General features: G+C 43.0%; 1 protein-coding gene across 1 annotated transcript in view; it reads right to left on the bottom strand.

Annotated features, from left to right (window-relative positions):
* Positions 1 to 24,498, bottom strand: part of LOC149067765 (glypican-5-like) — a 93,164-nt gene that overhangs the window by 5,931 nt on the left and 62,735 nt on the right. Inside the window, exons 4-6 of the mRNA XM_089252007.1 lie at positions 18,370 to 18,629; positions 7,351 to 7,474; positions 3,610 to 3,784 (exon numbers count right to left, since the gene is read on the bottom strand). Coding sequence (XP_089108133.1) covers positions 3,610 to 3,784; positions 7,351 to 7,474; positions 18,370 to 18,629 — 559 coding nt within the window. The remainder of the gene's footprint in view (positions 1 to 3,609; positions 3,785 to 7,350; positions 7,475 to 18,369; positions 18,630 to 24,498) is intronic.

Here is a 24,498-nt window from a genome sequence, read left to right as displayed (position 1 = left end):
TTAAATGTGATGTTGAGAAAAAAAACTTAACTTACAGAGTATTAAAGAAATGTTATATTGAGATTTCAAATATTAATCGAATAAATGTTTATTTGTTTTAACAAAATTTAGTTGGTTTGTTCCTTGTTGTGATCTGGTCGATGAATTAATACTGGATTTAATAAAAAAAACTGAACCGGAAAATGGAAGAGGTACGTTGCAAGGTTACCTGTAATTTTAAGTCTATGGGACACGTTAAGTTCCAACAAAATATGGCCGTTAGAGGAGGTTTCACACAAAGGTGTATATGCACCTTTGTTTTATAAGTAGCATTGTCAAATGTTTTTATTTAAATGAAATTTGTAAAACAATGGAAATGAGTTCAACTCTGTTAATTCATAGTGAAAGAATTTTTGTATTTATTACTATTAAAAGACATGTTTCTTAACAGGGAAAAAAGGGGGCGAGCACAATTACAAACAATGGAGATAAAGGAGGCAGAGTGATAGTAAAAACTGATATAGCAACATTCTCCTCTTTGCGTATGCCAATGTATCCGAGACAAATATGAGAGAAAGTCGCAGATATAAAACTCACCAAATATCTCTGATGAACATGTTTGGTAACACATTGACAATGACACAAGAAATTGAAAGAAGTGTTTCCAGTGAAACAAGAATTATCATATTCGCTAGAAATATGCGGAATTCTCTGGCTTTGCTACTAAAGCTTTTGTAAGGAGACGATAAATGATACTTGTCAGCGGAATTTTCACTGTTTCATCAAAAAGAGTTACCAGTCTATCATATCTCTTAACCATGTCATGGCCAACTGCTGTGTCTCAAATGAAGAGATTTTAGACCTGAGGCCATGCTGGAAAATGTGCCTGTTATGTGTTGTGAACCTAATGTGGATGTGTCTGTTTCTGTGTAATTCTTTGTATGTGTAATGCTGCCATCTGCTGTCAATTCTTCTAACTATGAGTGAAGTGTAATGATTGAATAATTGTATTGTTGTAGGCCTGTTGCTCTCTGTAGCGAGACTTCTCAATGGGGAACTCATCATACCAGGCTCTTCAGAAAAGAAAACATCCACACTCACGAGAATCAATCAAAAGTAGTGAAGACAGAAAAGTATTGATTTTATTCATTCATATTGGACCTAATTCATAGGATTTATTCATAAGTTTGAAATTCATTAATTCATTTAAAAAAAGTTCCTTTGCTGTGTGTTGGGTTACATTTTTTTTCAATCCTTCTGAAGGAGCTGAACCCCTAATCTTTCCCATGCTAAATTCAACTTGATTTATGTGATCTTATTCAACTATTTTGCGGAACCAATTAATTGCATAAAGGAACGGATGCCTGTATTCCAAACAGGACACAGATTGAATGATAGGCTATTTTAGAAGTTTGTCAGGGCTGGGCGCAACGAGCAAAAAATTTTTGGGCTAAAATGGTTTCACAACCACAACAATGCATTTCAGACATGTTTACTCCTTTACAACGGTTTGTAACTTTTTAATGGTTGTAAAGCCGAAGCACAAATTATTACACCAAATGAATGCTGTAAAGAAAGCATTTGGTCGCAAAGGATGCACAAAGCAGTTGTACAACTTAAGGAAGTTCTGGCGCTCCAAATTGATAATAATTTATATATATAAAATTGATTTTCTGTGTGTCTGTATATGTTCTCTATACAAATCTACAATTTTAGATAGATCGTCGCCAAATTTTGCATATATACCAAATGGGACCCAACTTAAACGATAGGCTACTTTAAAATTTCGTCACAGCAGGGCAAATGCCCCAAGTGGGCAAAAAACTGTAGGGAAACAATGGTTTTTGGGCCTCAACAATCACTTACCGAATGTTTACTTTGGTCACAGTGGTTCCTTAGCAATGCATTTCAGACATTTTTTGTGCCTTTACAATGGTTTGTCATTTCTTCAACGCTGTCTTTAAGTAACAACTTTGTAATTTAACAATAAACAACTTTGTATTATACATATACTGACGTATATGTATAATATTTATGCCTTTATAATGGTTTGCCACATTTTCAATACTCCCAGTCATGAGGTTTTTTGAATGACGTCATAATCATCATCAGCATTGCTTTGAGGGGCAGGAAAAAGGTGATCCTGACAGAAATCAGCGTTAAAATTGCCGATTTTACTGTAGAAATGCGGAAATTTAGTGGGGTTTTCTGTCACATCAATAATTTTAAAAATTGTATAGAATTCTTAATTTTTGAAATATTGAGTTCGCTTAGAGATTTAATTTTTGAAATATTGAGTTCGCTTAGAGATATACGAAGCCCAGGAGATTGAATATGAAGTAATTAGCCCCAAACCTACTTTTGAGTTGGATATTCATGCAATAACATTGATTTCAACTTTGTATTTATATCTTCTCAAGCATGAAAATTAATGTCTCTGTAATGCTTTTTAATATTGAACTGCATTAATTTCATATAGTTTAGGATGTTTTAAAATTAATCATGGGCCCATAAAAAGTACATCGAAAAAATTCCACAGCTTTAATTTAGCATTTTTTGAAGCAGAAACAGGCAGAGATGGATAACTTGAAGTTCAAAGGGGGGAATCGAAATACCTAGCACCCTTTAAAAAATATATATTTATTTATTTATTTATTTTTACGTTACTTTAAATCTAGATTTGTTTCTTTCATGAGTCGCGCAGGAAGTCGCCATATTGGTGAACTTAGACTCAAAGAAAGAGGGAGATATCATGTGATCCAAAAAAGCCTCGTTGAAGGAAACCCGGGCAATGCCTGGTATTATAGCTAGTGCAGCTAAAAGACTTGCACAAAATCCAGAATTTCATTTCAGCTAGAAACGCATCAGCATTAAACATTTCTTTATTTGTGAAAAAGTCATGGAAACCGAGTTTGTAGTACAGAAGGTGTCTACAGAGAATCAGTTGGCCAATACGATGGCCAAACCACTGCGTAAGCCAAGACTGGTGACACTGTCTGCTAGAAAGGGACTTGTAAAGGAACAATAAAAAAAACTAAATCTCTCCACGAGATGAGCAGTGAGATGTGTCCGGTCCTTCAGTGTTCAATGTACAGGAACTAGACTGTTTATCCGAACAAGGGGAAGCGTTGGAATATTATGTTGATGGATAAACAATTTTTATTATTTTTGCATTTGTATCTGGCAACGAATTATTGGATTGGTATTTAGATTCAGAATTTTGGCAACAGAACAAGAAACATGACTGTTCAAGTAGAAACTACAATAAATGTCTCTAATTTTTAGTGTTTAAATCTCTAAAATATATGTCTTATTTCAATCGAGTTCACTACTTCACCAAACACAGACTCTGGCCATATATTGCAATTTACTGTGATTAATGAGATGGGTTGGAAATGAAGGCACTGTCTATTGGTGGTTGCCTCAAGTTCATTAGGGAAAATATCTCCTCCCCTCGGGTTCAAACCCAGGACCTAGCAACCTTCACGGTGGTAGACATGCATCTTACCACCATGCCACTCGGGCAATCGAGTAGACTGGCTATAATTATTTGCTCTCCTACCCCATCATCAGTGGAAGGAAAATCAACATCAGGCACTAAATTTCAGATGTTCAAGAAGAAAAACTTACCTCCCCAATCGCCGGAACCAGATCCCCTGTCATCATAGTCTTCATCATCGCTGACTGTACCAACGCCTCCCCCTCCAGCTATCCGATTGGTCCTTGTCCAACCACCGCTGCCGCTTCCTTCGATCATGTATGAATCTGACTGAGGCCTCTCTGGAGCGATGCTCTCTTTTAATAGCTGTAAGAAATAATCATCAATGTCAATTGGAGTGCGAGTTATATACCATAGGTACACAAACTTTGATATGCAAAACAATTTATAGAATACATTAAATTTTCCGATTAGTCAAATTCTGATAAGTGTATCTGATTTTGTCGTTCCAGAAACCACATCAGATTCATGAACATATAGCCTGCCAAGATGAGTGAATCTGAGGAATTGGTTCATGAATCACATCAATTACAGGGCATTTTTTATTCTCAAAATAGCGAAATGCCAATGTGAAACTTATTGCAGTAAAATATGCACTTTTGCATGTTTGAAATATTCATGGGTATAAAATATTTATTCGAGAACTCGTTTACATTGAATATGATCAGACGTGCCAACTTTTGGAATCCAGAAATACGGAGATCCACCCCCAGTGTGTGGGGAGAGACCTTCCCCACAGACCTGATAAAAACAAATTGTGGTTTTTTAATCCACATTGAGAAAAAGTGTCCCCGCCTTCCTCCCTAAGCAGGTCTCGCATAGCCCCTGAGCAGAATATAATCATGGATGCCATTAGTGATAGATAATGTTAAGCATATGAAGTCATTGATGTCGTGACATCCTGAAAGCTCAGGGAAAATCCAAAAAAATTCCCTAAATGAATTCTAAAAAAAAAATTTCCTTCCAAATCTGATTTTCTGCTAAAATCCAAAGAAATTTTTAACAAATCTGGAGAGCAGGAGGAAGGGCAAAATATCTGGAGTCTTCCGCCTGAATCCGCAGAGTTGGCAGGTCTGATGGTGAAATCTCCCATAACACACACTTCTTGTTAGTGAACATATCTCATTAATGGGCACTTTTTAAAATTGTCAATGTCTACCTATTAAAGAACATCTGCCATATTAGCAGACAAAATTTTCAGTCTCAAGGGTGACCGTTATTGAAAGGTTCCACTGTATTCAGCAATGAATGCTGGGATGTATCTTCTGGTACAGTGATTCAGAACATGGGGCATATGCCCCACATGGGAATGATTTGAGTTTTTTATGGAAACTTGGAGTCTCCCAAACTTCCACTTTTGTTCAAATTGAGTTTTTAAACAATTTCTTGACCACTTCTTTAATTTTTCCTTTTAGTGGAAGGGGTTTGACTAAGGGTTCTTAATGTTTTGTGTTAAACATGAAGTCCACGGAACCTTTGTGCACATAAAATGAAAGAAAATGAAGGCCCCAAACTCCTTTACAAAATAATATTCTGTATACAGCAATGTTAAAAACAATGAGTAAATTGAGAAAAATGACTTAGCGGGCTGTTAGACCGTGGTCTGCTATTACTTTCCCATGCTTTGCCTGCAACTGTGGCGAGCATCTATCTTCAGAGGCGAGTCTGGTACTAACTAGTGCCAGCGAAGAGCCCTTCTTATAAATTTTTTCAGATTCATTTGCTACATATTGTTGTCGTTCACACTCGGTAGTACCAGACTCACCTCTGAAGGTAGATGACCACCGCAGCTGCAGACGACACATCAGAAAGAAATACTACTACTAAACCACACATGCACCTCATCCATATTCCTTTGTGGAACTTCTAACGAATTGGTATGTGAGTGCCGTGAACCTGACGTGAAATTTGTTTCTGTGTAATGTTTGTTATGTGTAATGTTTGTTATGTGTAATGTCTCCATCTGCCATCAGTTTTCTGAACTATGAGTGAAGTGTAATGATTGAATAACTGTAGACCTTTTGCTCTCTGTGGCGAAAGTTTTTAACTGGGAGATTGGTCTGAATTTACACCTCAAAGTTGGGAACCATGGAAATCCAACATAGGCGGAGATTGACTTGGAAGTCTGGGGAGGGGGGCACGATGATGTCAATTCATATATACATTAGATCAGTCGACTCCACCTTTGATGCTGGGGGGGGGGGGCAGTGCATGGAGGGTGGCAAGGACCCTGCATTTTAAAATTAAAGGAGGCGAAGCAAAAATTAATGGTTCTTACATTAAAAAAAATTGTTATGGAACTGTGAAGTTTCTCACTGGGAGGGAGTGTAACTCCCTGACAAAAGTATGGGGGAATGAGCAGGATTTCAGAGATGCTTTGGTGGGGCATGGCCTAAAAAAATATTAGGAACCACTGATCTAGTCTAAAAGAGTACATTTGTGCACTAAGGAAATATGCAAATGTTTGATAAAAGGCAGGAAAATACGTGAAGGGAAAAACTGAAAGGCCAAGAATTCGAATTACGTTTTTTTTGGAGTTAAAATCAGGGAAATTATAAAGAGGATTTTAATGGGAACCCTGTCCTGCATCAGCTTCGAGCACAAACGAATACAGGTTCTTCAAACAGTTCCAACCATCCCCAGTTGGAGCATAAAAAGCAATGCAATCAAATCACTAGCAAACAAGACATGCACCCCCTCATCCATATTTCTCTGCGGAACATCTAACGAATTGGTGCATGTCCGTGCTGTGAACCTATCGTGAAGTTTGTTTCTGTGTAATGCTTATTATGTGCAGTGCTGCCATCTGCCACCAAATTTTCTAACCATGAGTGAAGTGTAATGATTAAAGTTTTTATTGTTGTAGGCCTGTTGCTGTCTGTGGCGAGACTTTTTAACGGGGAGATTGGATCGCATTAGTGTCTCAAAGTTGGGAGCAATCAAATCGCTGCACCATCAGATGGTTTGCTCAAAACAGCTTTTTCAGTGAATTGGGCTTTAAATTTCGGGCAGAGGAAGATTTATGGCTTATGTCACCCTTCTTCCATTCTAATTTTATGTTTTTGACCAACAACATAGGTGCCAATTCACAGACTTGAAAAATCTGTAGTTTATCACGTGATGGCACATTCCGCATTAAAGAAAACACGCCACACAAATAAAAGGGACTTTTTAAAAATTTCAATGGGTGACTAGTTTATAAATCCCGCTTTCCCGGGACGAATTCTTTTGCTGTACTGATTTTTTTTAGCAATAATTGGCCCTTTGCATGCTTTTGGCATCATATTTGGTGACAATTATCGATTTTTCGTATTTGAAATCCCCATTCCCCATATTTTTTCTGGGAAACCAGACTCAGCCTGAAATTGTAAGGACTGAAAGAGTATTTTCTTTCGGGATTTTGTTTTCAAACAAAGCACAATTTGAGGATTTTTAGGGATTTTTCTATGAAGATACGAAAAATCGGAAGAATCTGATTTCCAACCTGAAGATTTTAATAAGGCTTAAAAATAGGAAGGCTTCCGGGTAAATCGGAAGCATTGGCACCTATGCAACAATTACTAAAATTTGCCACTCCCTCTGAGCTTGCTTTTTTTTGGGCTCTAAATCATTTCAGAGTCCCTCCGTGATTTTATATAACTGAGGGAAAAAGTGAGTGTAGAAAATTTTAAAAAAAAAGTGAAAATGTCTAATTGAAGAAAATTACTGTGAGTGCAGGGCCCAGTGCGACCACACTTATTGCACACCCATAAGGGCGGCTCTGATTTCACATTTTAGAATGTGACTGACACCAATGCAATGATTTTTTTTCCAGCATGGCTCTATTGTAACAAATGCATGGTTATGTAAGGCACAATGTAGTCTATACAAACCCTGCTCATGGCTTCCAGTTTAGCTCCCAAATTCTTCACCATGACGTCGTCTTCTTTCGGTGGCGGAATCTCCGGATTGTAACGTTGTGCAGCTACTCCAACACCAGCTATTGTCTTTGTGTACCTGAAAATCAAATCAAAAACTGAAATTTAGCCCCTTCCCTACAAAAGACACAATTGCAGGTGCATTGATATTCACATAACGGAAACAAAACAATTCATTAAATCAAAGTTATGGTACTAGACAGGGAAAATTTACAAGGGAAAGTCAGTCTGAAGAACAAATTGGATGCACAGGCCAGCGGGGATGGATTGTCTCTCCATCAAAATCCAAGGATACGATAGGTTTGTGTAAGTAGGGTCACATGATCAAGTTGAAATTGTATCATCAGTGTTTTTCAAAATGTACATCACAATAAGCATAGATAGAATATCAACTTACATCTACAATGATTAGATGGAATCAGAGTTTGCCTGAACCTTTGCTCAACTGTTCAATCATTTCTGTTGCATCACAGTAATTTTCTGCACACAAGGGCTAATTAGACAGGACCTTAGATTAATGGTGAATCCGAACTGCAGTGTTCGATGCAGACAGGTTGGTGCATTAACTCCTCAGTGGGGAATTCCTGTAGTATTTTTTACCATGGTCATGTGATTTTCATTTCTGGTCTGAAGAGTGCACACCGCTTTGCTGAGGGGGGGCCCCCACTATGTTGTTTAGAGCTTCAGACAGCCTTGCAAATTTCCCGAGAAAACAAACCAGATGAAGACCTATCAAACACATGAAGCAGCTCTTGCTGAGTGGTAGGCCACTGATACCAACCCAACAATCAATGGCAATACCTCAATGCCTGCCTCACCACGGTGCACGGAGAAGCTGTTTCACTAGCTGCAGTTCTAATCCATCTGATTTTAGATTCCAAGTTTCTTCGACAGATGGCGCTCTGATAACGTCTGACTCTGAAAATGATGATCAATAACAGTTGTTCTCCATCTAGCTAACCCCCCCCCCCCCCACGGCTGCCAAATCCCACCTGAAAAGACTCTAAACTAGAAACTTTAACAGATCTCACCAACTACTTGGTCAGATAGATGTAATATTGAAGGAGCAGTTGAAGGATGCATTCAGCACCTCCTAGGGGATGTTGCCTGAGGCAGGGTTAGAACTACAGGGAATGTCAAACTGGGCAATTGGCCCGGGTGGCAAACTTTTAGGTGGGAACAAAAACAATGTTATAATCAGACACCATCTTAGAATTTTACAGCGGGAGCAGCAAAATCATGTTTGTCTTTTTTAACAGAAAGCTTGGTTATGGCTCAGGCCTGAGACACTAGAGCGGCATATTCCCACTAGTTGTGCGTCTGGCGGTTTGTAAAACCTGTGCGAAAACCGGTTTTGGGATGTGGTTACACAAAACTGACCATTAAAATCGCTCGCAATGCCCTAGCCACACCTCAAAACCAGTTTGTTTACGGTGCGGAATTCTGTGGAGTTCTGCTGGTGTAGACCTGGCTCAAGAGGTTGCTAAAGGGTACACATTAGTTTCAGAAAAAGAGGAGGCTATTTTTTTTTCAATGATCTAAAGCCCTCTCAAGACCAACTACAGCATAAGTAGGAGAGGGACGTCCCTGGTCTCCATGCAATAGACCAAGGGTATTCAACCTTTAGGAGAGTGCAGGCCACTTGATTGATTTGAAAATGTGTCACGCAACACTTGAATAATCTGTGAATGTACACAGACCGCTTGGTGGTCCGTGTACACAGGCCAGTTGGGTAATCTGAACTTGTGCCGCGAGTTACATCCTCAAATTTTTCCTGCCATGATTCATATTCTTTTGAATAACCAGCTTATACCCCTTGTGGGGACAGAGCAGGGGTCAAGGTCGGATTGTTGTGCCACCCACTCATACAGCACTTGAGTGGTGTATTTAAGTGATAACTCAGTGGGTCATCCAAGTTATCTGGAACTGAGCCGTGGGGCGCTTGAATAATATGGAACTGCTCTGTAGTTCACTTAAATATGTGAATGTGCTGCTTAAGTCATATGACTTAAGCAGCATTGTGCATTCCTCATTTTGTAAAAATGAATTAAGTAGCACATTTCCAGATCATTCAAGTGATTCCTTTTCCACATATGTGGCAATGCACAACTCAGGAATCACTTGAATGATCTGGAAATGTGCTACTTAATTCATTTTTACAAAATGAGGTTTGAGGTCATGGGCCACATGTGGAACATGGGCACGTATTGAAGATGTATACAATAGACCAATTGGTTGTTTGAAGAATGGACATTGAAAAATGTGGTCCTTGCTAGATACTGAAACTACGCTGGAGCCGGAAACAAGGAGAGACCAAATCATTCAGAACTCTTCCCCCCCCCCATAAACTAGTTGGGTCGACACTTGTCCACTATTCTCGAAAAACTAAACACATCTAGTCGGGCATCTATAGGGTGGGGAAAGGGGGTGATCACCCGATCAGCCCCATCAAGTTAAATGTGATAGTTTGTGAAAATTTCGTAACTTCTATATGAAAACATTGCATCAATCAATCAATCTGTTGAACAATATGTATATCAACGTTTTTGATTAAATAATAAATTCAAGGGGAAAAAAAAAATCGGAACAGAAAAACAAAACCGGGACTGTTCCGAAAAATACGGGACGTATGGTCAATCGATTGAGCGAATAATTCGTAAAATAACCCCTGCCAACAGCGAGCTCTAGATCCGCCCATGTTTATACAGTATACTCTAGTTCAGTGGTTCTCGACCTTTTCAAGCCCGCGGCCCGGTTTCATTCATTTTCGTGAGTCGAATGCACGGTCAAACACACGACCAACGGAAAATGAATGAGGAAAAATGAAACAGCTAATCACGCGCGGCCCGGTGTAAATGATATCAGGGCCCGGCGGTTGAGAAACACTGCTCTAGTTGTTGAGTTCGAGCCAAAGTTCCGGTCACCCTTGTGTGAAACTGAAAACCTACAAAACGACCTGAGATTTGGACGTTGACCAATCGAAACCACCAGGTCACCACTATCTGGGGACAGAGAGAGAGAAAGTAAATATACACAGAGGGAGATAAACAGTAGACAAGACATCTCCACCGTCAAGTACACGATGATGATCCACTTGAGAATCCGCAGCAGCAGAGATAACCATATAAAGGTAGAGGAGATAAAGGTGAACCTCGAGGAACTCACGTTAGCGGGGTGCAAAGTCTCCTCCACAAACACGGAGTAATCATCAGGTGAATGGATGATAAGCCGCGAAACAAGCCACTTATCAGCCGGATCGCGATGTTTACATAAGACAAGATACGGGAAATGAGGGCCCCCCCCCCCTTCTCGGCGGTGAAATCCCATAGAAGTACTAACGAAAAAAATTTCTGTAATTTGCAGGAAAGTCGGGGCCTCCACATCTTGGAATTAGAGCCTGTTGATCGGGATCTTCAGTGGACCCCTCTATATAGTACAAACATGCTCAACCCATAGCCCCACTGGCTAAATGCCGGCACTGGGACTCATCTGATGTGGCCCGCGACCTCAACCCTGACCTTTTTAAAAATGAATTATGTATTACATAATTCAGATCACTTGAGTGACACGCAGTTTCATATCACTTGAGTGGGCGGTGTCATATTCCCAGATCACTTAGGTTCCCCGTGGCACATTTAAGGGCAATTTACAGATCACTTAAACGACCCACGGAACAGTCCCTGATAATTTCCAACCAATCTAATTTTTAGGAAAGGGGGGGGGGCTTTTGACGTCATCAGCCTAGGAGGGCCCCACATTTCAGAGTCAGGGCCTGTTGACCGGGATCTTCTCCCGACAATAGGACAACACCTCTACATTATCTAGTGTAAGAAATCCTCCCGGGGCCCTTGAGTTAGAGACACGGCCAGCCTCTCCTCAAGTGACGGGGGGGGGGGGGATGGGGGATTCGTAATTCACACCCCCCCCCAAGTCGACCGATGTTGTCGAGAAAGGGACGGGCAAAAAATAGGAATTACTTATCGATTTTTATATCGCGAAGATTGATTGACAGGTCGCTCGAAAGATCGAATATCGGGTTTTCCTCTCAGTCATTCTCTTCCCACCAAACCGGAGAGGGGGACGTAACCAAAACATTCATCGGTGAAAGAGGTAAAGTGTCCGTGGGGAGGGGCGGACGGACGGACAAGAGTAATGATTGTCGATAAAACTCCATTTTCGCCCTGGTTTCCCAGTCCAGAATGAATATTTTTCCTTCGAGTGAAGGAAGGATTCCACGACCGTGAGCCCAACTTCAGTAACAGCATAGCTCATCTCGAGCCCCCCCCTCCCCCTACACATCCTGGCGCGGGGTCCCTACAATTCCCAGGCTTTTACTCTCGAACCGAACAAGGCAAGGCATAATCGGTCGGGATCTTTTGAAGTTTCACTAGAAAAAAAAAAAGTTTTCGCGAGTTCCAGGTAAATTTATTAAGAAAAAAAAAATCAAGAGGCCCTCCCCCCACCTCTCAGAAAGCGTCATTGGGGAGGAGAAGGGGTACTGTAGCCCCTCCGAGTGAGACGTCGACAGGGGCCAGAACTCCTGGAAAACCCTAGCAGTTGATTACGATTTTTCGAAAGAAGTTTCTAGTGATATTCTCGTAACCTACACAAACCGCTCAGTAAGAATTTTATTGAATTCCGCTCAGGACCCGAGTTCTGCATGGGGAAAGCACAGTGGCGTATTTACGGAAGGGGGGGGGGCAGTATTACGCGGGGTATAGCCCTGGGCAGAAAATTTGGGGAACGAGTAGACCAGAAAATTAGTAGAATGGAAGGAGGGCAGCAACATTTATATGACACCCCTCTTCGTTATATTATAAATCCGCATCTGCCGACACAGTGAGGAAATAGGTCAGTGAGTGACCCAGAGAGTTTGCAAGTACGTGAGTGACTTAGAGCATGAGCAAGCATGTGAGTGACCAACTGAGTGAGGGACTATGTCAGTGACTGACTTGGAGCGTGTGCAATCATGTGAATGACCAATAGAGCATGTGCAAAGTGTAAATGATCAAAAGAGATCCGTAAAGCAAGGAGCAATGTCAGTGAGCAACCAAAAGAGTGACCCAGGGCATGTGCAAGTATGTGAGTGACCAACTGAGTGAGGGACTATGTCAGTGACTGACTTGGAGCGTGTGCAATCATGTGAATGACCAATAGAGCATATGCAAAAGTGTAAATGATCAAAAGAGACCCGTAAAGCAAGGAGCAATGTCAGTGAGCAACCAAAAGAGTGACCCAGGGCATGTGCAAGTATGTGAGTGACTTAGAGAGTGTAATCATATCTGTGACCAATGCATATAATTTATTTAATTCACAGTGTTAACGATATAACGTTAGCTTATCGATTATAAAACGATATCATACGTCCACTCACTTGGCTATTCATATGGTAACTCACTTGATCATTCATATGGTCATTCACACTCACTCATCCACTCATATGGTCCATTCACTTGACCAGTCATATGGCCATTCACATGACCAGTCATATGGTCACTCACACACTCAATTGGTCACTCACTAGATCATTCATATGGTCATTCAACCAACCATCCGGTCATTCATACTCGCTAATCCACTCATATGGCCATTCACTAGACCAGTCATACTGGTCACTCCCAAACTCACTTGGTCAGTCATAAGGTCACTTGATAATTCATATGGTCATTCACTCATCCATCCGGTCACTCACTTGCTCATTCATACGATAACATCACTTGATCACTTACTTGGTTACTCACACAGTCAGTCACTCATACGATCCGGGCAGGTGAAATGTCGGGGACGAAATTTCCGGATCGCAGCAATTCTAGGGGACCTCTCAGGGGAAGGCGAAATAAGAGCATCCCAGCTCTTACGGGAGATTCTACCACCACCACCACATCATGCCAGCAAGACACGAGATCCCCCCCCCCCGTCGCATCAATTTCCAAAGCGTCGATCGATAAAAAACAGGATAGAAGGGGGTCGGTCGCCCCTGGGCTTTATAAACCCAATATATAAAGCACATTAGATAAGAAAATATTTTTAAACATTTCAATTTCATTCCCATTTGATTAATAGTCTTCTGATACTAATAACGGAATAATATCGCGGGGGAGGTCCAGCTGGCTCCATTTGCGTTCCGCCCCCCATCCTTTGGGAGGGGCGGCACCCAGTAAGACAAAGGGGGGAAAGGAATCCATATTTTAATCTGTGTATTGATGCGGCGTTAGTATCGAATTCCTCGACTTCAAAAAAAGAAAAAGGGAGAGGGGTAGTATAAACGGTAAACGCTCGAGAAATAATGGGAGTGGGGGGGGGCCCAAAATTCGATTCCAAAGGGCGCGATCGAACGGCGACGATATGGGGGGAAACACACAGGAAAGCTTCTAAATAAAACATGAGTTTCAATACAGTCGAATACCGTTATAAGCGAAAAAAAATCTCGTTTTAACGAACACTTTTCTAACGTGCATTTAAAAAACACTTTTCTACACCCAGCTAAGTTTACATAGGAACAATGCACACACCTGGAATTACCTTATAACGAAGTGATCTCTCTGGTCTCTTGGAGTTCGTTATAACGGGATTCGACTGTATCTTATCTATATCCTCCCTCGGATTTGAACACGGGACCGTGACAGCAACCTTCACGGTGGTAGACGGTCATCTTACCACCACCGCCACTCGGACACTAGGCCAGTGGTCAACGAATCTCAGGTTGCTGATGCATCAGCTCCTGGGTTAATCTGGGGAGAGGGAAGGGGGTGCACGGATAGGAAATCAAAAGTAAAAGGGAAGCCAAACCAGATTAGGGGCCTAAAGCCCGGTTTAGAGAGCGTGAAGCCGAGTTGGGGGCGGGGGTTCGAAAATCCGTTTTATTTTCAATAAATACATGTACGTACACTCAGAAATCAATCTAATACACAGAAATTATTTCGTTACTGGACGTGAAGGGGTTGGGGGGGATTTGGGATTGGAAGGGGTCAAATAAATAAGGATAAAACGGGGACTGATAAGAAAAGCCTAGCGTGGATCTGCAGCAGTGGGTTTTCAACATTTTAAGCTTCAAGCATCCGCACTCCCCCCTCCTCCCCAGACATACGTATGGGAATGAGTGGCAGGACCTCCGCCTTCGTTCAATTATGAACCATAGCTAAAATTTTGCATCTTTTTGCAACTACTTTAATTTTGAGCGTAATCCCCCCTGGGGGGTGCAAGGACGGGTCTTTCCTATGGAGATGGGGGGGGGGGGATGGAGATAATTCTTGGAATTATAAATTTACTTAAAAACCAATCCTGGATGCGGGGGGGGGGGGGGCTCACCAAATATCTCAGCATAGGCGTCCCGCTTCAGAAAACACGTGACTATACACAACTTCCCTTACACACTGACGGAGGGGTGGCGGTTGACTTAAGATTCGGTTTATAGAGCTTCCAATACATACTCGAAAGGGCATAAAACATGCCCCCCCCCCCGACTATCCCTATCAGTCAACTTAGTCCCAGGGCCCCTTGCTATGATGCTATGATAGAGGCCCTGTGACTAAGTTGACTGATAGGGGTAGTCAGTCTCCATGGTCGGGGTGGGAAAGACATATTTAATGCCCTTTCGAGTATGTATTGGAAGCTCTATATACCAAATCTTAAGTTAACCACCACCCCCTCCGGTTTTTCTGGGTTTGTGGGGGGGGGGGGCGGTAAGCGCTTACTTGGCTTAGATACGGGACAGGCTTAGATTCTGACAATGAAATCTGGCAACGTGATTTCCCGCAAGTACCCGTAATTTAATTTTTATTCAAATTAGTAATCAGGTGATTTTCATTAAGATAGGAAAGGTCCCAGAACATTATTTGTCCCCGGGGCTCTCAGTGTGCCATTGAGACAGCACTGCTTAGGTTCCCTGCACTATAATTTGGCGGGAGGGGGTGCATGATCTCTTCCCGATACCACGGTATACAGCAGGGTTCAACCGAGCCCCGCGGAGCTAAAATCGGCATTGCCCCCTAGAAGGGGGGGGGGAACTATCCGACAGGAGACAAACATGATAATACAATAACAGAAGATGAGGACAAACAAAATGAGGAAGAAGATTAGAACAAAAACGGGCGGCGCCCATTTCAATACAAAATCTCAGGAGAAGAGCAGTTTGCAAACCCATCGAAAAATCTGCAAACTTCTACATTAGCCCACTCACCCCCCTCCTCCTCCACTCGATCTCAAGGTCCGTGGCGAAGAAACGCGAAAGAATGGGATGAAAACAAATAAAATGAAAGAGGGCACCCCCCCCCCCTTCTCATTCCAAAAACACACACATACACAACGATATAACAAGCCTTTTCCTGGTACACGTACAAGTCGATATGTAGATGCCCCTTACGGCATCCTCCCACCCAACCATTCTCAGCCACTGGAATTCGAGAGCAAAGAGGGCGGCGAGGGCCACCCGAGAGCAAACGCCGGGAAAAGTAAGGCAGGGGTAAAGGACGAAAGGATGTCGAGAGGTTGTTGCCATTGGCAACGCCCGGCGGCTTTCGCACCCTCTCCCCCCCCCCCATCCCTCCAGCGCGGGCGCTGCTGCCTGGACGGAACATTCCAGGAAGGGAACGGGAGGTGGGCAGCGGTGCCCCCCCAAGAATGTACAGTACAACGAAAGATGTTAGGAAGGTTTTCTGGCGTTCATGCCGAGTTCCAGACACTCCGCCAGGGGTGGTTTCCCCTTGGATCGGGAACGAGAGAGAGGAAAGGGCGCGCCCTATGTTCAGTGACCCCCCCCCCCACAATGGGGGCAAATGACGGCTGGAGGAAAATATACACTGCATTATTAAGTGCGAGAAACGGGATAAGGCGATCGTATGTCGTTCTGTAATTAGAAATATTCACCTTCTCAGTGTCCCCACTACCCATTTCACCCACGTTTAATCCGATTAATTAATCTGAGGAGTTATTCATAAGTGGGTGCGGTTATGAGCGGTTTCACCCTGCACCGCGGTAGATAATGGATCGAGTGCAACAATTACCCGTCATGAATGGGGGGGGGGATGAACGCCCCATACTCTCCCCGAACTCAAATGAAGGGTGGGTGTTCATTAGGTTTGACGATTCGAAATACAGAATGTTCGCGTGGTATAAGGAGAAGCCCCCCCCCCCCCCCCTCCCCGTGACAAAAATATTGGAGAAAACGGGGGACACCCCTGCGATTTTCTTTCGTTTTTAGTTCTGCGAGGATACTGTTTATTAGGGAGGTTCCCCAGGGCACTAACTGAGAATATTATGACCACATACAGGCGGTTACAGGAGGGGGAAGGACGAAGGGGGCAATCCCCCCCCGTTCAGTAAAACGGAGTTATACACGGGAGGGCGGAGAGATAGACATTCACTATACACATCGTCAGTGTGATTCGCCCCCCCCCCCAACCCTTCCTGTTCGAGAAGCCTCGTATCCGCTTGTGTGACCATAGCGGTAAATATTCACTCCCCCATATGAACTAATTGGAAGGATGTTCGGGAGGAGCCATAAGACACGTGACCAAACGGATGAACGTGAAGGAGCCCTCAATCTAGCTGATGGATATTGATAGTTGCTCATTTGGTCCATGGGGAGTAGACTTCTGGACACTGGTCAGAAAAGAGCCAATGCTCTCGATTCGAGCCAATTGATCATGGCTCAATATCAACCGCCCTCCCCTCCTACCGAAAATACAGTGGATCCCGCTTAGTGAGATTTTCGTGGTCCCAACTCTAATCAGATTTCCCGTATAAAGCGTTTCTCCATTTACGTTTTTCAGAAAAATGTCATAAGCGGGATCCACTGTATGTTAACAGTGTATTTGTCCCATATTGTTCTACTGAAACTGGACATTGGCAGTGCCCTGTTGACACCGTCTCGAGATTTGTTGTCAGTTCAAGGGATGGTTTTGGCGACCATTCTTGTTATTGGCGATTTTATACCGTACGGTAAGCAAAATACTTCATGTTGCCAGCATATAATCCAGGGGACCTATGGGTGCTTAGGTCACAAGGACTTTCAAGATAGGTCGTACAAATAACTCACGTAAAGTTAAATACAAATACAAATACAAATACAACGCCACAACAGGCAAATTGCCCAACGAGGTGGCTGACTTAAGAACATCATGGATCCCCGAGCCCCTACCTACTACTGCTACACCACACATGCACCCCCCCCCCCCCGCGGAACCCCCCCAACGAATTGATACATGCGGGAATGTGCGTGTACGTGTAGTGCAACCTGACGTAAATTTTGTTTCTGTGTAATGCTTGTTATGTGTAGTGCTGTCATCTGCCCCCAGTTTTACTAACTATGAGTGAAGTGTTATGGTTGAATGATTTTACTGTTGTAGGACTGTTGCTCTCTGTGGCGAGACTTTTTAACGGGGAGATCGGCTCGCATTTGCGCCTTGAAGTTGGGAACCACAGAAAACCAACTTCAGCCGACCACCACTGTGGGGTTCGAACCCGGATCCTCGCATCACGAGTCCGGCACTATAACCACTCGACCACCACAGCGGCAAGTACATTAAGTTCGTAACTTTAACGTACTTAACCTAAGAGACCTAATCATGATTTGCAGGGGATTTCGAGATGGGTGGTATAAATACATTTAGTCAGGGGTTCTTAACCAATGGATAGCGACCCAAACTTTGATTCGCGGAGGCTTCCGAGATGGGTAGTACGAATCCACTTGCCGCCGGGGGTTCTTAACCCCAAAACTGGTTTGCAGGGGCTTCCGACACGAGCCGAAGAGTAATCCACTTACAGACATCAGATCGCGACCCAAACTTGGGTCGGAGAGGTCGTACAAATACACTTACAGTCCTGTTATGAATGCACTTTTCACGCCGATGGTTTCATGGTCGCGAAGTTGATCATCTTATTGATTTTGGGTCGCGGTCAAAAAAAAAAGTTAAGAACCTCTGATATAATCGGTAATAATTGAGTAATTTGAGTCGAAATAGATGCTTCACTCACTCTCCGAGCGCCTGCCCGTTCCAGCACCTCCCTTCCTTGCGAACGGCCCAAGAGTCGTCGCTGCACAGCACGTCCGCCAGGTTGGCGTACTGGCCTTTCGTCTCGGACAGCTTGGCGATTAGTTGCTGCAGTCTGACGTGGAAGGAACCTTCCCGGGTCCGGACTGGTACTATCCGACCGGGTGTTGAACCGGCGTCCGGCGTCGACGGTTCGGTTACTTCCCTGGAGGCTCGTCTCGGATGACCACAGGCAACCTTCACCTGGAAAAAAAATAAGAGATGAGATAAATCGGAAATGGTCATGGGTTCGAACCCGTTTAGAATGAGACTGGACCGAGGTACGGAATCATTTTAAAGCTCGTAAATTTTTTTTTCGATTGATATATGCAACAAGGATAATTTTAATGCTCATCATAAAAAAACAAAGCCTCCAAATAAAAATTGAGCCAAAAGTTGCCAAATAAAGGAGAAAAACTACTCTGGGACCATGCACATTTTTTTCTTGCAAGAGGTATGATTAAATCCGTTTTTTATTGTCCATCTGATGTCAACCATATTGTGTGATTGTAGAAAGATGAAAACTACGATTATAACTTGAAATATGAAAATTAACCACTTCTTGTAAAAGGTTTTGGCAAGAAATTTGGGTTATCTCTATTTAACGAATCGGCGATAAATATGGTAACCTTGTTCCAACATAACCGCACATTAGAAAAGGGGGGGGGGGGAGGAAAGAAAACAACCCCATAACGATACAATTATTCAATCATTACACTTCACTCATTCACTCATAGCTAGGAAAACTGATGGCAGATGGCGGCACTACGCATTACAAGTAATGAACAGAAACGAACTTTACGCCAAGTTCACTACACGTACTGAGAATTTTAACACTCTAACATGTACCAATTCGTTAGTAGTTCCACAGAGGAATGTGGACGAGTTGCATGTGTGGTTTAGCAGTCTGCGCGATAACAGACTTCTTACTACTTGAGAAGGGACTATATTAGCTTCGAAACAGCTGCTTGGCGTCCTAATTTTCATATTTTGGGTTGTAATCGCTGATTTTCATCTTTCTACACTGTACTAAAAAGGTGTTTCATTAAATTAGGTGATTGTCCAACATTAAGTAGCCAAGAAAAAGAAGAAATTATCGACCAAAAATTCTCAGAACGTCTCGTGAGTCGACCCAAATACGTAAAATCGATTTCCCGGATGTTCTTTAAAAAACAGCTCATGCGGTGGTTTTGGCGATAAGATTCATTAAACACAAAAAAAGAAAAAAAAACCACTTAGCTATGTCATCATCCAGGAAGAGGAAGTGGTCAGCCAATTTAGACCGTGTTAATGAGAGATAAGCAATGACCACGCTGTGGTTCCGTGGATGTTTACCACCATTTTTGGTCTCAACACTTTCCTCTAACCATAGACAACTTTGCTGTACTCGAAAAACTACCAACCGATACAGTTTTCAGTTTTGTAACTGTCGCCAAACTGATTTCAGAAAATGCAAATTTCCAAAGAAAATTTGGCGGTATTTCTATTTACCGGTGGACGATTCAGGCCATAAAATGCACATCCACTGACAGGCACAGGATAGGACATGAATTATGCGGTTTTGGGCGGTGGTTTTTGTCCACCTCTTAACCTGGTGTAGAGAAAAAAAGGCCGCACAAACGACAGCTCGAGTGGAGAAAAATGCAGCCTAACATTACCGTTGACACACGACCCACAGGGCCGGCTTAAGAACATCATGAGGGCCAAGTGGTTTTTCCCAGGCCCTACCTTATAAATTCTAGAAAATTTTACATTTTTGTGAGGCCTCTTTTCCTCTGAGGCCCATGGGCCGTGCCCGGGTGGGCTCATGCGTTAAGACGGCACTGACAACCCATAGTTCGAGACAGCAGTTTGCTGTTCTCACCACACGAGATACTCTGGGATAGGCTAGCTATACTTGCAACGCAATCCGTGCTCTGCAACATGTGGATGATTTACTTGGCCATCCGTGGTCAGTGATTCACTTGGCCAGGAGATCCGTGGTTTTACCCAGGTAGAAGCTTCGTTCGGCTAAGCGCTCGGTGGTGGCAGCCGGTCGTCTCAGTTACGCGATCTGTGGTATTAATTGGTAGATGCTTCACTTCGTCACGCGATCGGTGGTCTGGCACAGCCGGCTGTCGTTCTCAGCCGCGTGATCCGTGTTTGGGGACTGCTGGATGGCTGCTGTATCGAACCACGAGATAACATTATCCGAATATACTCATCTCATACGATCCACTATCGAAGTAGTTGCTGTCCATGGGTACATCGTTGTGACACAACATCGTTTTCGTACCATCTTGTACGCACCCAGAATTGCAGAACAGGTGGTCGCTACCCAGAGCGAAAAAAAAAAAAAAAAAACGTCGCAGGAAGTTGACGGTTTTCCCATCGACCGAACTTTAATTGATGACCAGTAATCACCGAGAAGCGAATACACAGCTCAATCTTCCGAGAAGGCTTTCAAGAATATCTGGAACCGAGCCAACATCAACGGAGGTGAAATCCTCAAGAAAACAGAAGCGTCAAAACTCTTCGGGAAGAGGCGACACCCACTTCATAAAATATGGAGGAGAAAACTTTTTCCAGGAGTAAGAACCCCCCCCCCCCCCCACACACACTCTCAGGAAAATGCAAAACCTTTATTCGGGAAAAATCCCATCCATCACGGTTTGAATTATATCGACGTCAAACACGAACACACCTCCCTTATATCCGTATGGTATATACACACACGCGCGTGTCGAAGAGTAGCAGCAGCGGCTGCTGAAAAATGAGGTGAAGAAGCAGACAACTCACCTCATTTCTCCACACACTCCTGTCTCTCTCCGGTACAGAAAGATTCTGGAAGACAGGAAATTGGCGAAAAGACCGTCATCTTCTAGAGTGGCCGGAGCCATTATTTTTTTCTTGGAAAATATTCTTCTATTTCTCGAGAGATTGTGTTTGGACGCCGTTAAGAACACGCGTCACTCGTAATTTACATCTGCTCGGAGAACAAATAAGAGAGAGAGAGAGAGACAGACTTGGGAGTGCTGCTCATTTTCATATACCGAAGACGGATGCCATCCTTCATAATTGAAATCGTCGGAGAGAAGATTCATCCTCCCGTGGATTGTCACTTTGGGTTCCTTCCAATAGGCAAAGCATGAATTAAAGGTAGTTTTTTTTTTTACAGATGACGTCACCTTGCTTAGCCCTCGACCTCTAGTGGAAAGGGCCAACAAGACATTATTTCGGACACACGATTATAGTCGCCCCCCCCCCCCCGTATTCGCGGGGGTTACGTTCCGGGGATGACCGCGAATAACTGAAACCATAGTTTTTCGTATATCTCGTTTATTGAACAGCATGAGAACATAGACGGAGATAGACTTGGAAGTTTGGGGGGGGTTGGGCACGATGATGTTAATTCATATATACATTAGATCAATCGACTCCACCTTTGAGCTGGGCATCTCGCCCATGCATGAGAAGAGCAGGGTAACGCAGAGGTAGGTATAAGGGTATGCAAAAGACGGTGCAGCGATTGTTGGCGATGTTTTCTGAAAGAACATCGATGGAAAGCCCAAGATATCTTCTTCATATAGCCCGTTTCTTCTTCATATCAAATAGGTTGGTGTGTGATGACAAGGCTTCCTCTACCAATTTTTCTACACGTCAAGAGCGCACCATAGAGGGATCGGTCATGAAAACAATCTATTGTTGATTTGAACTTGCGAAGTCCTTCCGCCATGTTACTCATGGTGAACTTGTCTTCTCACTTATTCATCTGGTACCGCTTCAGTTTCAGTCAACTGCATTAATTCCTCCTAGGTCAATACCTCTGAATTGCTATTAATAGCTGTTCGACCTCTACATCCATATCATCCTTCTCCGCCCACCTGCTTCGCTAAAGTGGCAATGTCTTTTATAGTCTCTTCAGTTGGCTCTGTAGAAATGGTTGTGTCCTTTTAGCGCACATTGTGGCTAAAAGTTAATCCAACCCGAGGTGACTGTTTCTCTCTTGGGAGTTGCCACGGCTCTAGTGATGATAGTAATACCATTAGCGAGCCATCCTAAACACAACTCAAATTTTGTAAACAAAACACATGAATGATGATTTCTGAGGGTTGCAAAAAAAAAAAATTCCAATAAAGGGGGGGGGGGGAAACCACGCATACGGGAGGGGGGGGGGAGACTGTATAACGATAGGCTACACCTAAACGCGATTGCTGTGAGATCTCATGAATCCGAAACTCGATGAACCATCATTGACGCAGTCAACAAATGACTAAACATGAGCGACACCACCACCATAATCAACGCCATTTTTGTTGCCGGTCCCTACTATACATGTTCCAAAGCGTTACATTAAGTTTCACGAAGTCTCATATATGCTCCGGAGCATTTTATCAAGTCTCACAGATGCTCATAGCGATGGAAGCACTACACACAACAATCATTACACAGAAACAAACTTCACGTCAGGTTCGCTACACATACATACAAGTTCCACCGAGGAATGTGAACGAGGTGCATGTGCGGTTCAGTAGTAATTTCGCAGATGCTTCACCATAGGCGTTCCCGAAGCATTTAATCAAGTCGCATTGATGCTCCGGGCGTTTTAAAAAGTCTCATTAATTGTCAAGAACATTTCATGTCTTGACGTTTCATCAAGTCTCGGTAATTTTAGAGCATCAAGACTTGGGGATTTTCAAGAACATTTGAAAAGCATCATAGACCATTTGGAGCGCTTCGTCTAGTCTCTCATTTTCAAGAACATTTAATTAAGTCTCAAAGACTTTTTGGAAGGTTTCATCAAGTCTCCCGGAGATTTTCGAGAGCGTCTGAAAAAGCGTCATAAATGCTTCAGAAAGTTTGATCAATTCTCAGGGACTTTTGAGACCGTAGGTGTAGGGGATTTCCGAGCATTTCATCAAGTTTCAGGGACTTCCCAGAGCATTTCATAGAGTCTCAGGGATTTTTGAGAGCGTTTGAAAAAGTGTCGTAGATGCGTCGGAGCGCATCATCGTGACTCAAACATGCTCCAGAGCATATCAAGTCTCATGGATTTTCCGAGAGCGTTTCATTAAATACTCCTTAACACGCATGATAATTTACCATTGAGTAGTCCAAAATTTACATGGGGTAATTTACAAAATTTACATTCCCAATAATCTATGAGACTTGATTAAACTTAAAAATCAAGTCTCATACATAAGGGGCCATTCAAGTATTACGTCAGCATCAAGGGGGGGGGGGGGAAGAGGGTTTCGGATTTGAAGGTTGCTTACGTCACCAACCACCCTTTTTGAAGATATGAAATATTCTAAGCTGCTGGCGAAATTTTGCTGACAGGGGGGGGGGGGGGAAGGGGGTCAAAAATGGCTAAAAATCTGCTTGCGTAATACTTGAATGGCCCCTAATACAGGGTGTTTCAAAAAGAATCACCCGATTTGAAATGCGTATATTACGAAAAATATTGTGAACATACACTTAAGATTAATTTTACATTACATGGCTAATCATAAAGTCCTTTTATAAACCAAATTAAAGGTGCTCAATATGTCCACCTTGGGATGCACGGCATATGTCTATACGGTAGTCGAATTCGTCCCAAATTCTGTCGGATGCACTACACATTTTCGTCTGACATGCGGGGATTTTCCTTTTACACCATAGTTTTCCAACTTTTGTCCCATCGCCCGCAACGCAATCTAACCAATACGATCCTATGTTATACCTGTAGCTTCTACTGCCCCCCCCCCGGAACTTTCCATCGCCCCCAGGGGGACGTTAACGCCCACGTTGGGAATCACTGCTTTACACAGACAACCCCGCGTCTCGGAATTGCTTATACCATCGCCTAATGCTCTGAGCGGTAGGAAGTTCAACACCAGGGTATTGTCGACGAAAAGCACCATGAACATTTGTTGACATCTTGACAAACACTGAAGTGGCAGCCGAAGGAAGAGCGTTAGCGCTACCTGTCGGCAACTGTGTGAAACTCGAGATTTCCATCTTTCTACCTATAAGTATTCGATCAAAACGGATTAAAAGCTGATTTTTTTTGAAAACACACTGAGGGTCATTCAAGTATTACGTCAGCACC

This window comes from Pholcus phalangioides, unplaced genomic scaffold (assembly GCF_987345545.1).
Source record: "Pholcus phalangioides strain wild (caught in Gottingen) unplaced genomic scaffold, Ppha-v1.0 ptg000028l_1, whole genome shotgun sequence".
In the NCBI taxonomy this organism is placed as follows: Eukaryota; Metazoa; Arthropoda; class Arachnida; order Araneae; family Pholcidae; genus Pholcus; species Pholcus phalangioides.
The sequence above is the reverse complement of the archived record's forward strand: the minus strand, read 5'-3'. Positions and strand labels throughout refer to the sequence as shown.